The sequence below is a fragment of the Lissotriton vulgaris genome, chromosome 2_1 (assembly GCF_964263255.1).
Source record: "Lissotriton vulgaris chromosome 2_1, aLisVul1.2, whole genome shotgun sequence".
In the NCBI taxonomy this organism is placed as follows: Eukaryota; Metazoa; Chordata; class Amphibia; order Caudata; family Salamandridae; genus Lissotriton; species Lissotriton vulgaris.
In genome coordinates this window covers 962131807-962147515 of record NC_141687.1, presented here as the reverse complement: position 1 = coordinate 962147515, position 15709 = coordinate 962131807, and the positions used below count along the sequence as shown (strand labels likewise).

Genomic DNA, 15709 nt, shown 5'->3' with positions numbered 1-15709 from the left:
CTAAGAGGGCCTAGCCTGAATTTTGACAGTGCAAATCTTTTATACCCACAGTTTAACAGATGGGGTAACCACAATCAAACCGTTGCCTACTACATGCAGTAATCTGTGATATTCCATGTAACAAAATACATATCAGTAGTCATTAATATAGAGTAATATCAATCTAACATTAAATGCCTATTGCCTTACTTTTTACAATCAATATGTGAGGCCCACTGCATTTACCATAACATTTCCTAATAAACAATGAGGCCTATAACTTTTATAATTGGCTTGTCACCCTAATAATAATAATCCACATTTGTAAAGTGTGAACAATCACCGTAAGGGTCTCCAGGCACTGGAGGCCATTAGGAAGATTAAGCAAGCTATTGCCCAGAGTCACATGGTGCTGGGCTAATCTGCCGCTTGCGCCGGGGATCGAACGGTGATCCCCAGACTCCAGCGTCAGTCACCCTGGCCGCGGTGCCACACCCTAACCAACTCAGACCTGATCTGTTGGTCGTAATCAGTGGTGGATTCCACAGTGTTGAAATTTCAACCAACCTATTGCATTTTGTGATGCATTTGTTATATTGGGAAAACTCTTTGCCCAGAAATGCTGTACGTCGCAAATATGTTGGTACACAGCAATATTTGTAGATTAAATGATGGACACAGATGGTACAACTCCGGAAGTAAAGTTGCAAACTGTACATATGTACCTTCTGATGTTGATATTTGCATTTATTGTAATTAAAAATCCCTTCTAATAGGACTTCGGTACATAATTGACATGGCGATCAAACCCTCCTCCTCTGGCAGTAGATCATTGTAAACCCTGTTGATGGCCTACCAGCACCAGCAAGAGACTCATAGATGCAACAGCCGCAGAGCTGGGAGCTGTGCACTGACATGAGGCAAGCAGATTAAAATATGGCCAAAAAACGGGAGTCTTGTGACTGGAAACCAGAATTGTTAGGGGTTGGGGACTCAGAGCAAAGGTTGGTGCAAGTGGCTTAGGCTCTGGACAGGAGGGCCTTTATTGGAAGGTCATAAAAAGAGGAGCCGTTGATTGACAGGAAAAGGGAGCTCAGACTAGGGCTAACAGGCAAGCAGACTGTCAGCAGAAGTGGGAATGGTTTCCTCCTACCATGAAGGACCAATTACTTGTTCTTTTAAACATTGCAAGATTGGTAATTTTTTAAGCTTGTAAAGCTATAAAATATATTTGAAGTTGTGAGTTTCAAATTTTGAAGCTTCTCATTCCCCTATCACGGGCCTATAATTGTTAAAATATGTTGATCTTCTGATAATCACATTGAGGAACATTCAACATTATCCTAGCTTGGCCTGAATCCAGCATGAGTTCTGTTCACATCAGCTTATGTATGAAAAAAGATATCCAGCTCAACTGTTTTTTTTTCTCCTTTTCAGATAAAGCATCCTGACAGGATGGGCGACTGGGGTTTCCTGGAAAAGTTTTTGGACCAAGTGCAGGAGCACTCGACTGCTGTTGGCAAGATTTGGCTCATGGTACTGTTTGTTTTCCGGATTCTGATCCTGGGTCTGGCCGGGGAGTCCGTCTGGGGTGATGAGCAGTCAGACTTCATCTGTAACACTAGGCAGCCAGGGTGCGCTAATGTCTGCTATGACAAGGCCTTTCCCATCTCACACATTCGCTACTGGGTGCTGCAGTTCCTCTTCATCAGCACCCCAACGCTTGTGTACCTAGCTCACGTTATCTACCTGTCGAGGAAAGAAGAGAAACTAAGGCAGAAGGAGCTGGATCTCAGAACATTAATGGGGAGCGATGTCCAATGTATGGGGAGCAATGTTCAATGTACCCAAGCATTGGCAGACATTGAGAAGAAGCGTGCCAAGATATTGGTTCATGACGATGGCCGGGTGAAGATTCAGGGGGCCTTGATGTTCACCTACGTTGCCAGTGTCATCTTCAAAAGCATCTTTGAAGCTGGGTTTCTGCTCGGCCAGTGGTATCTGTATGGGTTTGTCATGCATCCAGTATATGTTTGTGAAAGGCTGCCATGTCCTCAGGTTGTGGACTGCTTCATCTCCCGCCCCACAGAGAAGACAATCTTCATCATCTTCATGGTGGCAGTATCTCTGGTGTCCCTCCTCCTCAGCATCCTAGAGCTTGTTCACCTTATGTGCAAGAGTGCCCTCCGCAGTCTGAAGAAGAGACCAGCGTACCCTTCCATGCCATCACCAAGAGACGTAGAGCAGAGCCAACTGAACATGACTTCAGTCCCTACAGCACCCTTCTCTGAGAAACCCTTCCTCTACGTGCCCATGTGTGAGAACCATCTTTCATACCTAGTAAATGAGGATAAATATTCATACCCATCAAGTGAAAACCAGGCACCTTACTCAGTGAGTGATAGCCAAACGCCTTACCCAATGAGTAATAAACATCCTCGATGCTCAATGTGTGTAGACCATGCCCCATTCTATAGAAGTGAGAACAATCTTGGATACGCCACAATTGAGGCAACCCACAATATTTGTCCACTGAGTGAGGTTCTTACCCAATTCTCACTGACTGAAGATATGTCTCTGAGCCCTGTGAGTAAGGGCTATCCTGCCCACCTGGGCCACAACATCATTTCAAGAGATGAAAACAGGGCTAATGGCAGCATGGAGCAGGTCCAGACCTCTCCTGGTGGGCCAAAGCCTGAAGCGGACCCATTACATCAAAAAGTTTTGTCCTCAGCCTCAATTCATCGCCATTCTTCAGGGACTCATAGATCCAGCAGCTCGGCTTCCAAGCAACAGTATGTTTAATGGAGGTAGGAAATCAGGCATTGGTGACTCTATGAAACTGTGCTCAGGAAAAGGACCGTGGGAGAAACCTATCAAGACCTGAAACGGGATTTATAAGAGAACTAATGGAAACATTCCTCAACTACCCGTCGGTTAAAAAAATCCAATTTATATCGCTGCAGGCACAAAAGGTGATCATGTTTACCAAACTTGGCAAAACTGTCATGTGGAAGAGTGATCTCATGGTGACTTTGATGCTGGGTTGTTTATAATCCTTTTGATTGGTTTAGGATTTTACTGGTGGTGTTACTTGATGATATGGTCATGGGTCACCATACAGAACAGCAACCTGGTCTTTCACTGTTGTGCTTATCTCAATCAATCCAGAAAGGAGTCAGGAGTGTTTTCATGCAGAGTTCTACTCTAAAAGATTTCTCATGGTATTCTTGAGATGTTCTTGAGACCTCTAGCTCACCACCCAGAGGAAACGCCAATGGGACGAGTTTTCAGCACCCATGGATGACGAACACTGGAAAGCGACAGGTGAGTTCCACAAACTTTGGGCAAACATATCTAACTTGGAATCACTATTCCTCATAGGTAGTGATCATGAACCTAGAAAGAGGGAGTGTACTGCCTCCCTCGAAAGTGTGAGCTGAGTACCCTTGTTTGGTGGGATAAAATGTAAAAGATATTTAACCATCATGGACAAGATGAAATGCTAAATATGCAAATAACATTAGTGCAGGGGCCCAAAGTTTTTCTTAGCCTGCCACTGGTGCTGCCAAATACCCCGGTTAATGAATACCAAGGCTTCAGAGTATTGATTCCCCATCAAACCTCTTGCTTCCACCACCCTGCACTTCCTGCTTCTTTATCTCACTCTTAGCCTTTATTTTCATCACTACTTTCTCCCATTGTCATTGTTTTTGTTTCTTTTATCTTAGTTCTCCCTTTTTTGTCTTTCTCTGTCATGCTCTTGGTCAAATTCCAATGATGAAAACTCCTGGTTCCCAAAACTGAGTGCCAGTTCCCACTACCCGCAACCACCGGAATAAATTCAACACTGACGATAAAGTATATGGTAGACCAAGCAGTGCATAGGAAAATTCTACCACCAATTCTGATTTATGTGTTGATATTAGTGAGTTTGAAATGTCTTATTTCTGTTCTATAAGAATAATCACGAATAAAACAATGTGGAAACCACTCTCGAGATGAAAAGGCTGAAGTGGGGCGAATAAGCAACCAGTTGTCACAACTTCCCCTTAAAAAAAAACTTCAAAGTCATAACATGTAAAGGTTTAACAGAAGTTAGAAAAATTGTGGGTTTATTGTTAAAAATGAGTCACACAATATTTATAATTTTCCGAAACACGTAGCCATATTTGTTGAAATGCTAAAAATCCATTGTTTTAAAAAAGTTATATGTTTAGAAATAATGTATCTTTGTAAACTTTTAAAAACCATAATGTGCTACTAAACAGCTATTAAAGTTAATATTGGATTATGTTTTTGGAAGAGACTGTGTTATCTATACAATTTTAGCGGTTTTTCTTAGTAGTGAATAATTTAGAAAAATGCACTTTCTCCAGGAGAATAACATTATTTTATGGTAGGAGATACATTTGAACATACGGACATCTATGACAATGTTTACTTCCTGAGATATAATCGATGTCTTCATTGTTGACTATGAAACTGTATTTATATTTGATGTTTCTTAAGTGCATGTACTCTGACGCTTCTTAGCACTGAGGGAAAAGGGTTCAGTACATCAACACAGGAAGTCTTTAAAGTGGCAACATTTTGGCATGATTTAGGGGTTGGCACATGGTACTCCATTCGTCATGATGGTCGAGGGCATTGTAAACAACATGGGGCCTCACCTAAAAGACACTTATTCCCAACAAAAACGTCAAAACCATGGTTTTCAATATTCTTCTCAATTCCCTCGAGTGTGTGCAATCCAACTACTCTTGTTTGTCATAGTGTCTCACTATAAACAACAATGTCTACCACCATCCAAACTCCCGACCTTACATCCAATGAAAAAATGTGGGAGGAGAGAGAGTAACCGCCAACGGGGTTGCTGACTAACAATCGCCAGTTTACCCACTTTTCATCATCTGTAACTCTCTCTCTCTTCAGTGAAAGAAGTAAAGCAAAGAAAGGAAAAAACAGTGCTTGTTCTCCTTTTCGAGAACCACATAAATTTGTAGTAACACACGTGATAGTAAGACAAAATAAACCGTTCTTACTATTGTGTATAAGTGCCCAACGAACCCCATTGAGAAATAATAAACGTGATTCTCACCATTAAAAATTTGTAAGGCTTGCTGGCCAACCAACTTTTATTCCAAGCTACAAGCCCTCCAAATTAAAAATGGTTCCCATCAAACCATATCTAATTCTCTATCTCCAACATGTTTCGTTGCTGTATTCTCTCGCAACTTCATCAGGGCTAATAGGGGTTCACCTTCTCAATCTTTCACTTCATATTTACATAGAAACCTGGAGGTTGCGAAGTTACAGCATACCTGCACCCCTCCTCATTGGGTCAAACGTGTCGATCGATCACGTGTCTCTAAGCAGACCGTCCACAATGCTGCGTCTCACCGGCGTGTTAGGAGCCCCTATTAGCCCTGATGAAGTTGCTATATATATATATATATATATATAAACCACGAATCTTCACCACTTCCGATGTAAATGTAAATGTAAATGTATTTGAGCTTATATAGCGCACAGCTACCCACAAAGGGTTTCCCGGCGCTTGCTTAGGGAACCCGTCCTGGTATTCCCCTGTGAGATAACCCCGGCAGGGTATCCACAAGGTGAAAGCCAGGCATCCCACCGCGAGGGGCCGTTGTGGAGATTAAGCAAGCTATTGCCCAGATTTGCAGAGTGTGAACCCGTGAGTCGAGAAGGCACCAGAGTGAGAATTATCAAGTCCGTGGAATTTTTGAGCCCAAGACCCGCCGAGGCGGGGAATTGAACCCTGGTCCAGGGCCAATCTCAGCTTCCGGGTCTGCCGCCTCTAACCCCTGAGCCACACTTCTCCACACGATGCACGGCGAAATGAAGACACGGACCCCAGGCTGTCGGCAAGGCAGATTTATTGACCTCTCAACGGGCGACGCGTTTCGAGCAACAAGTGCTCTTGTTCACACACCATACACCCGGTCAGCTGACTATTTATATACATTTGTTTTTGGTGATGCTCCACCTCTCTAGTGAGTCACGTATTAAACCCATGAACATAAACAAAATACTTTAATACACCACATGAATGCATTGTGAGTTAAAAAGGTACAAAATTCGGTATTACAGCATAAATGCATGATCTCATTTTACAATACACAAAGATTAAGGGCCCGATGTAGGTGGCCAATACCGGTCGGAAACGGCCGAATTCGGCCGTTTCCGACCGGTATTTGGCCTTTTGAGATGTAGGGGACCTTTTTTTGTCCGATTCGGTATTTTACCAATTCGGTAAAATTACCGAATTTGAAAAATACCGAATCGGTAAGTTTACCGAGTTTTAAAATTCGGGATGTAGGTGGGACTACTTTCAGTCCCACAGGCCCTTCAGATTCGGTATTTTAACACCCAAGCCAATTGGGTGTTAAAATACCGAATCCAGGTGTGCATGCACATGTACCCGCTACTCTGCACGGGACGACACTGCCTTGATCAAACCGGCAACCGCTGCCTGACTCACCCAGGCACTGCAGACCGAAAAGAGTTTTTAATCGCCCAGCGTTATCGCCTGATTCCTAACCGGCAACGCTCTGCCTCCAGCGATTCAGGCGCTGCAATCATTATACACCTTAAATGTGTACTAGGTCCTGGACCCACTATACACCTCTGGATCCAGTTAATGTACCCATCTACCAGCACCTTAATTCAACGCCAACCCTGTCCTGAAGAGGATCCCGATTTACAGAGGATCGAAACGCCGTCGACTACAACAGCGCAATTTCACGGCGCACTACCAATAGGCTTATCACTATCTCAAATTCAACTTGTCTAATTGTATATATCCAATGTGAAAGCCTTTAATTGATTGTTTTTATCACTTTGCGCCGACCACGCTGTTTTTCTCACTTTCACTTGCGTCGTCACTATCACTGCGTCATCACATTTTCACCAAGTGTTCTTTGGGTTGCTTCATGATGGTTTTTCATGTACAGTGCTGCCTTTAACTGTGCTTCCCATGTTTGATGCAATTGGTGATTAATAACCCTATCACAAAATGTACTGAGACTCCCTGGTGTTCCTTTCTTGTAATACGTACTGTATACATAATTTTGAACTGCCTTCATCAATGATACCTAGTGGGACATTGTTTCTTTTTACAATGCACATGTGTGCATGCACACCTATGCCATGTGACAGGCAGACCTGCCCTTAGGGCATGTATGCCTGCCACATGGCACCCACGCCTGTATTGGGGGTGCCAGAGGGTGTCAAAGTGACACCCCCTGCACCCTTGATGGATTCGGTATTTACCGATTCGGTAAATACCGAATCGGTAATGCCCATTGATTCCTATGGGCTTCAAAGCCCATAGGAAGCAATGGGCATTACCGATTCGGTATTTACCGAATCGGTAAATACCGATTTTTACCGAATCGGTAATCAAAACATCTGGATTACCTACATTTCCCCCCCTCCAATTTACCACTTCTGAAATACCGAATCGGTATGATTCGGTATTTCAGAAGTGGTAAAGTGGAGTTTACCTACATCGGGCCCCAGATAATGTGACCAAAAACAGGGTTGCAAAGAGATAGCCCATCTTTGTATAAAACCGAATAAAGAAAGAATGTATAAATAAATAAATATATATCTATTTACACTATTTACAGAACAATTCATTTATATACATAATGCATCAAGGACCAAAAATTAGCCTTATGTGTATCTAAATGCAAATTGCTATCATTACATCATCCTATAAACAATTTTATGTTCTGTATGGAAGATAAACAACCTTGTTTGGACAAATCTTATTGTATTGCCAAAACCTTAGTAACCCCACACCACCTCCTATGACTGTTTTAATTTTAGTGTCGAATCTTCAAAAATAGAAAGACAAAGTCTTCCTAAGGCATATTGTCGGAGGAAAGGTAAATGTTCATGGAAACAGACACAAAATACACCCTGTGAATTTGTGATTACCCTAATGAATAAATGAATTCATATTCAAATTTCAAATAATCTAAAATGTGTATATACATTGAAAAAAGGTGAAGAAAAGAGAAGAAAATACCATGATATAAATGTAAACCGTATTTACATGGTTAAGTCTGGTTAGAAAAGAATTACGGGTGAAATAATTCAGCTTTTTGTTCATGATGGTTGTTTTCTTATTCAACTTGTTCACCCGTGATGCATAGGGGCGCCAGACAAACGTCAGAGAATTCACTATATGGTTCTCTACTGGAAATCCCTAAATGATGGAAACATAAATTAAATGCTTATTCGACAGGTGGGGTAGTTATATATATATTTATATACATACAAATAGCAAGATTTTTCACAACCGTTTTAGTTGTCTTAAGCAAATGCTGGCTACCCTAGAGACCCAATGTTCTAAGGATAGGTTGTTATCTAGATATATGGCCAGATTGCATTTACCTTAGAAGGCTTAGGGTGAGGACCCGTAGTTTTGGATTAGAAGGAGGGCCGCATTTTGTGTACATCATTTATCCCTGATCAATAATTCGGTTCTTTTGTTCCAGGGTTCTCATTTCTTCTGGGCTTTCCCAGCTCACAATCTTATGTGATCACTTTTTGTCCGTACTTGGCTAAACATGGAGGACCTACAATTGGGATTAACACAACAGCTAGGTACGATATTACTGAATCCATTTGTTCCCATTTTCTACAACCCTAAAGGCTAAAGCCTGAGGCAGAATTTGAATGACACCAGCATATAATGAAGTTTTTTTATTTTGTAAAAGTATTGCAGCTAAAATATCGACTATAAAAATTCTGATTAAGACAAGTATGTAAAGGTAAGTATAGGTTTACTATACTTAAATCCACACATATATTTACAAATGTGGAATTAAGAATAACAAATCTATTCTTACCAATACGTATTTATATTGAGAATTTTTTGGTAGTCATTATTTTAGCTACAATAGTGTCGTAGAACTAAACTAATATCAGTGATATTCTGATATACAATGGCAGGATTTTGCTGCTTATCTGCCAGATTGAATACTTGGCCCTTCCCCATGGCAATGCTTTTATGTTAGCTATTCTAAAATTGGCCATGCTCTGCTGAAATGCTAGTCCACTGTGCAGACTTGTGAAGGTTCCAGGACATCTGTTATTAGAACTTGTTTATAGTTACAGCGGTAGGAGGACTACAAACTGTGCACTGGGCGCTGGAACTGGGCATTGCCGGGCATGCCTGAACATTCTCACAACAAGGTAAAACTTATGAGAAAGTACTATTCCTGTCAGTACATTATGTTGTGGGTTTCATACCCACTTGCCTCCAGAGTGAGTGAGTGATTTCCTCATTAAGATCAACCATAAAGCAGGGTATTGTGCCTCCCTTACTACGCAATATAATTTATTGTGCCTCACTGCTCATATCAACTATCTCTTATGCATATGCCTATAGTGCTTACAGATGTTTGTTGTGTGCATATTGTCATAATGATATGGTCTAATGATATGAACTAATACAATGCTTTCGTATACAACAGTCATTACATATATGCAATTTACTAACAGCTTTTGCACAGAGTTCTTGCAAGAACTCCATTTGATGAGTGGTTACCATGCCAGCATGCTCAGGAGCAGGTCACTAAACAATCAAACCTTATTGTAATGCATTATCATGTTGTAGTGCATTACAATATCAAGTGCTCTCGCCTAGCAATGAGTTACTATGTACTCACACCCAACATTGGCATTCCATCCTTACCAGGCATGAACCAATGCACAAAATAATGTACCCTGTCTCCATCATGAGGAGAGATGGACTATGTACCCATCTGGGAACTGTCCTTTTGTGGATGTCGGGAAATACCAAAATTCTGACGCGTCAAATCTTTACCTTAACAGACTGATCACAGTTTGATGAATCAGAGACAGTGTTATACCTCAATTTCATGATTCATTGTGTCACAGAGGATGGCACATCTCAACACATCAAACATTTTAAAAATATAGTCAATTAAGTAAAAGGGCCTATCAATAACTGAGTTCAAAATCAGCAGAATTAATTTAAGGGTTTTACTACAAAATTCAAAAGATGTAGTACAGAATAATTGCCATGAAGGCTGTTCAGCAAATAAAGTATCACAGAGAAGTGCAAAATCAAAAATATTCTATGTACTAAGTGAGCAAAAAAATCAATAGAGAAACAGACAGCTTATCTAGCAGCATTCGGGAAAGCTCAGGTTCACCTTCAAAGTCAAGGGGTTTTTATATAATACTTTCGCATATTAAAACACTATAACTGCAGAATCATCATGGTATAAGCAAAAGTATTAATTTATCAACAAATCAGAACACATATTTATTAAGCATTACATTGCCCCAGCACCTAAGCACTAAGCCACTACTTGAATATTAATTCTGCCCATGCCATGTTTATGTCATCCAGAATTGGTAGAACAAAGTAGATACATAAAGAACACCAAGCTATTAAAATTGAATAGGGTACACTGAGCTAGTAGAACAACCTTGACATAAGTTATACTTTTGTGACCAAGCTGGGGAGATTCAGCCTCCAATGTCAGTGGAAATAAACAAACACGACTCTGCTTGACTGTGTACTGCAGAAATAGAGAACACGGAAAAGTGAAAAGTGCAGGAGGAAGACAGGGAAGACATCCATTTTGAATATGATGCCTGCTAGGCCCAAACTGAGGCCTAGTTAACAAGGGTCAGGTAAACACACTTTTACAAATAAGAAATGTGTTTTAAAGACAATAGTACTAGATCAGAGTGCATATGTGTCATCAAGTGTTTTTGCGCGTTGTTAATAATGCCCAAAAACATGAATACACAAAAGCCCTCAACACTTGTGGCAAGGACAAATCTGGCTGATAAATCAGCATCCTAGTCATGTGTTCTGTTGCAAGTTACGGGGAGAAGGTTTTAGATGGCTTAGCAGATCTGAGATCAAAATTTAGGCTAGGATTCTCAATAAAGAACAATATAGCATGGTACTTTTATACTTTTAACTCCAATATCTTTCCCTTTGCAAGTATTTTTATTATCATTATGATAATTCTAATATTGTATACAGCAGTACTAAAATAATTGCCTATTGTTTGTGTATGCCCCTCTTATTCTTTGGACGTCATCTGGCAAGTCTATTGTCCACTGAGCACCTCTCTTACAAATTCCGTTTGTATTGTATTTATATAGGGTTTACTATCCCTGATGAGTTGCTGAGGTAATGTATGCTGGGCAACACACTGTCCCGGAACCCAACGCAAGTGGTTAGTCCAGTATTATTGGTTATCGTTGACTATTGGAATTGGTCTTGTGTGCTCATACAACCATTCACTCCAGTTTCTTGTGGTAATGAAATGCTGTGGAGCTATTTGTGGACATTTGTGGGGGCATATTGCACATGCTCATGGCTGTAGGATTAATAGATGAGCTGTAGGAGATTAGATATTGTTTGGCTGCAGGGGGAGCCTACCAATAGAGGAAGAATGATTGTGATCTTGTAAATGAGTTGTGGGTTGTCTGAAAGAAAAAATGAGCGGCAACCGTCTGATGTTTTAAGTAAAGATCAGTGTTTCATGGCATGTTTTAGGTATAAAGAGGATAGTTTTTGAAATAGAAATTTGGAGATGCAAGACTGTAGAAGGAAACATCATGTGCATGTGAAGATAGTGCTACATTAAGTATTTTGATAGACACTAGAATCAGGTAAACAGTCTATCCACTGCTAGGCTACTGCTCAATCACTGTTCCAGCCAGGTCAGCTGATGACCTCAAGGGTTGGAAGTGAAAAGTAATGGCTGAATGCATATGTAGGAAATATCGAGAGCTTTAGACAGTGCTCAAAGGAAGTAGTAACCGCAATCATCATAGCAATGTAAGAAAATATATGGTTAATGTATGTGAACATTGAAAATATTGGAGAGGGTGTCTGGTGATGTTCAGGGCCGGACTGGTAATATCGAATACCGGCCAATACCCCAGTAGGCCGGAAGGGGTGGGGTCGGTTTCCTTACAGGGGGCTGGTTTTGTGACTGAGGCCGATTTTTTTAAAATCGGCCCCCAGCAACAAGATCAGACGGTTGTCCTGCTGCCAGGCCTGCCTGCGTCCGATGTCAGTGCTGCTCTGCACAGCGCCCTTTTTGCATTTCACCGTTGGTCCCCAGTGATTGATAATTGCTCATTTATTTGACCTATAGAGCTGTACTTTTTTTTTTTCCTCATAATCGCCCTTGGTGACCATATAGTAACAGAAAGATAGAAGAGATGACAGGAACACTGACCCAGATGTACTGGGGGGGGAGGTAATAACGATTCCTACCGGAGTTCCCCGCAGTGCATACCATCAACCTCTTATTCGTCACGTGGTACCATCTAGGCTAACATGCTGCTATATAATACCCAGTTTGTAGCCGAGATCGTCCTTATAGGGTATGTATAGCCAAAGGAGACCCTTCCAAGCAGGGTAATCATAGGACATGGGGGGGGGGACCCATGCTATTATATTCCATGATTACCAATTCAATAGAAGCCAAAATCTTCTCTTATTTGGGTTCCCAGCTCTGATCATATCTAATTTTGACGTCTGTAGCATAGAAGCACGCCAATCTGTTAAAAGTGGAGGTGCCTTATCTTTCCATTGTTTACAAATTTCTCTTCTAGCCAACAAACAGGCATAGAAGACCAATTTTTTACCCATACCACACAGCTCTGGGAAAATGCCAAAAAAGACTAACACTGGGCAAGGACTAACTTGAGACCCTACAGCTAATGAGATGGACACGCAGATCTTATTCCAGTAGGATGTTAGGGATGGACACTCGAAAAACATATGTACATCTGATGCTACCAAACCGCATCTGGGGCAAGCAACCAAAGCGTTATTTGGAAATTTTGATAACCGTAATGGAGAATAATACGCCCTATGTAATGTGAACAGATGGTTAGGACGAAGCCATGAAGGTTTCACAATGTCCCCCAGAATTTTAAATGATTCTAGCCACAAGATCTCCGTATCAATATTAGTGATATATGTGTCCCAGAGCGAGTGGGGGAGCAAAAATTTGCCATCAGTCTCGTCTATCATGAGGTTATACCAAAATGTGATCTCTTTCTTAAAGGGTAATTTATCTATCAGATGAGATACGAGATTACTCTCAGCACCTATTTTAAATCTACCCCTACCATGACTTTGAGCGTGAGCCCAGCTCTGAATTTGGAGGTATTTAAATCTTGAGAAACGCGTTCCTATTATTGAACTTAACGCCTCCCATGATAATAACGTGCCTTCGACAAACAGGTCCCCCCATGATGTAAGACCTGCCTCTCTAACAGATAGAGCTAGACTATCCAAGAGCCAAGAGGGAGAACCCGGAGAATCCCAAAGTGGAGCCCTACTATGGTAGTAGTCAAGTCTGAGTGCACGTCTAAAATTACCCCATGTTCTAGCTAGATCCCTCAATACCTTTAGCTTGACTTTTTTGAAATATTTAGGGTCACCAAACTTTAACAAAAAATTCGCAGGCCTAACTTTCTCCCCTATAAGAAGTGCTGAAAATAGTTTTCCACACCCAGTGCAATTAGGGGTCTTTAAAAGCATCCTGACGTGAGAGAGTTGGAAAGCCCAACCATAATGCTGCAAATCTCGTGCGGCAAGGCCCCCTTTTTCTCGACGACGTCTTATCTTCTTCCAGGCCAATCTGGGTGGATGACAGTTCCATATAAATGTGTTTATTTCAGCTTGGAGTTTGCAATCATGGATGGATCAAAAAAAAGAGGGATAGTGCTAAACAGAAACATAATCTTAGGTAAAATAGTCATTTTAACCAGGTTAGACCTGCCTAACAGGAAGATAGGGAGAGCTGACCATGTTCTCATCAACCTACGACACTCCTTAGCCACAAGGGCAACATTTAAGGGGACGATCTTATTAATATCCAAATTGATATTTAAGCCCAAATATCTCAGGATTGAGTTAGGCTGTGCCCCTGCCACCGGCACAGGATGATTCCAAACCATGATATCGGTTTTAGAAGCGTTGACTTCATAGCCAGATACTGCCCCAAACTCTTCTGCAATGGCTATCACTGTTGGAAACGCCGAGCTCAACTCGGATGAGAAAATGAGAACATCGTCCGCATATAATGCGACTTTCCGCTCCCACCCTTCAAAAATAAAAGGTTTTATATTGGGGTTAACACGAATTAATTGGGCAAAAGTTTCTATATATAAATCAAACAAAAGAGGGGAAAGGGGACACCCTTGGCGGGTTCCGCACGTAATACTAAATGACTCTGTTAGTTCCCCATTAACCAATAGTGAGGCGGAAGGGTCTTTATATAAAAGTTTTACAGCCCGCCTAAAATTATCACCTAAGTTAAACGTTCCCAGGACCTCCGATAGGTACACCCAATTTACCCTATCGAAGGCCTTTGTGGCATCGAGCGTGAGAACTGCCAGAGGAAGAGATGTAGACGTGGCCATGTCTACTGCGCCGATGAGGTCATAGGTCAGCTCATATAGCTGCCGGTCCTTTACAAATCCCTTCTGGTCCAAGTGCAAGATGTTATTTGCCACCGCTCCTATTCTGTTTGCTAGCACAGATGCAAAAATGTTATAATCTGTATTAAGAATTGAAATCGGTCTATATGACCCACAATTAGTTGCTGGTTTACCCGGCTTTAGGATCAACGTTATGGAGGCCTTATCCCAGGAAGTGGGGGGCAAAACACCTTCCAGCAGGATATTATTAACACCTTGGCTGCTGTGCATTTTCCCCTCCTGTGCTGATTTATGGTGAACTCCTCTATTCATGACGAGCTCAGCTCGTCATCAGCACAGCTCAACTGTGCCTCATGACGAGCTGAGCTCGTCATGAGCATGGAAGGGGTTAAACAGATCCGTTAGATAGGGAAGGACTGTTGAACAGATTACTTTGTAGATTTCAGATGGTAACCCGTCGGGTCCTGAAGCCCTACCTTTTTTACTATTAAGAACAGCCGACCGTACTTCCTCCAATGAGAAAGGGCACTCCAGGGCGTTTCTTTGTTCTGGCGATAAGGCAGGAAGGGAAATCCCTGACAACCATTCCATTGCTTGATTTGGTTGTACATTCTTGTCCTCACGATATATTTCGCTAAAAAAGCTCCTAAAAGCCCCACTAATCCCCTCATCAGTAGAGTGTATTACACCATCCTTACTAATGGAACTAATATTATTTCGAACCCTGTCTGTCTTTGCCTTCCAGACCAGGAGCTTACCCGCGCCTTCCCCATATTCAAAATGGGCCAATTTGCTGGCCTCCCATCTCTCCATGACCCTCACATTCAAGACTGAGGAAAGATCTCCTTTTAAAACCGTTAGCTTATTCTGCAGATCTTCTAATGTGGCCCCAAATGTTACTGGGTACCTGTCGATTTCTGCTTGAACTCTCTCAATCTCCAATTCAAGCGAGGCTACTAATTCCCTGTATATCTTGTTTTTATATGCCGTTTTGTTAGTGAAATACCCCCTTAATGTAGATTTAAACGCATCCCATGTAATGCCAGGTGGGGCTGAACCCTGATTAATCTCCCAAAAAAACTTAACTTCCTGGTTTAGTGCATCTGTAATGTCAGATGAGGCAAGGATTGATCTATCGAAGGACCAGTTTCTTAGAGAGGTCCTGGACATGACCTCGAGCTCAAGAAGGATAGCTGTATGATCAGAAAGATGAAAAGGTAAATGACACACTGAT

At 41.6% G+C, this 15709-nt stretch overlaps 1 protein-coding gene across 1 annotated transcript in view; it reads left to right on the top strand.

Moving 5' to 3' along the window:
* The first annotated feature begins 1422 nt into the window (after positions 1-1422).
* The window catches only part of LOC147731487 (gap junction alpha-4 protein-like), a 65180-nt gene continuing 50893 nt past the window's right edge, over positions 1423-15709 (top strand). Inside the window, exon 1 of the mRNA XM_086956538.1 lies at positions 1423-3306. Within this exon, the coding sequence (XP_086812664.1) occupies positions 1435-2784 (1350 nt within the window). The 5' untranslated portion in view covers positions 1423-1434 and the 3' untranslated portion in view covers positions 2785-3306. The remainder of the gene's footprint in view (positions 3307-15709) is intronic.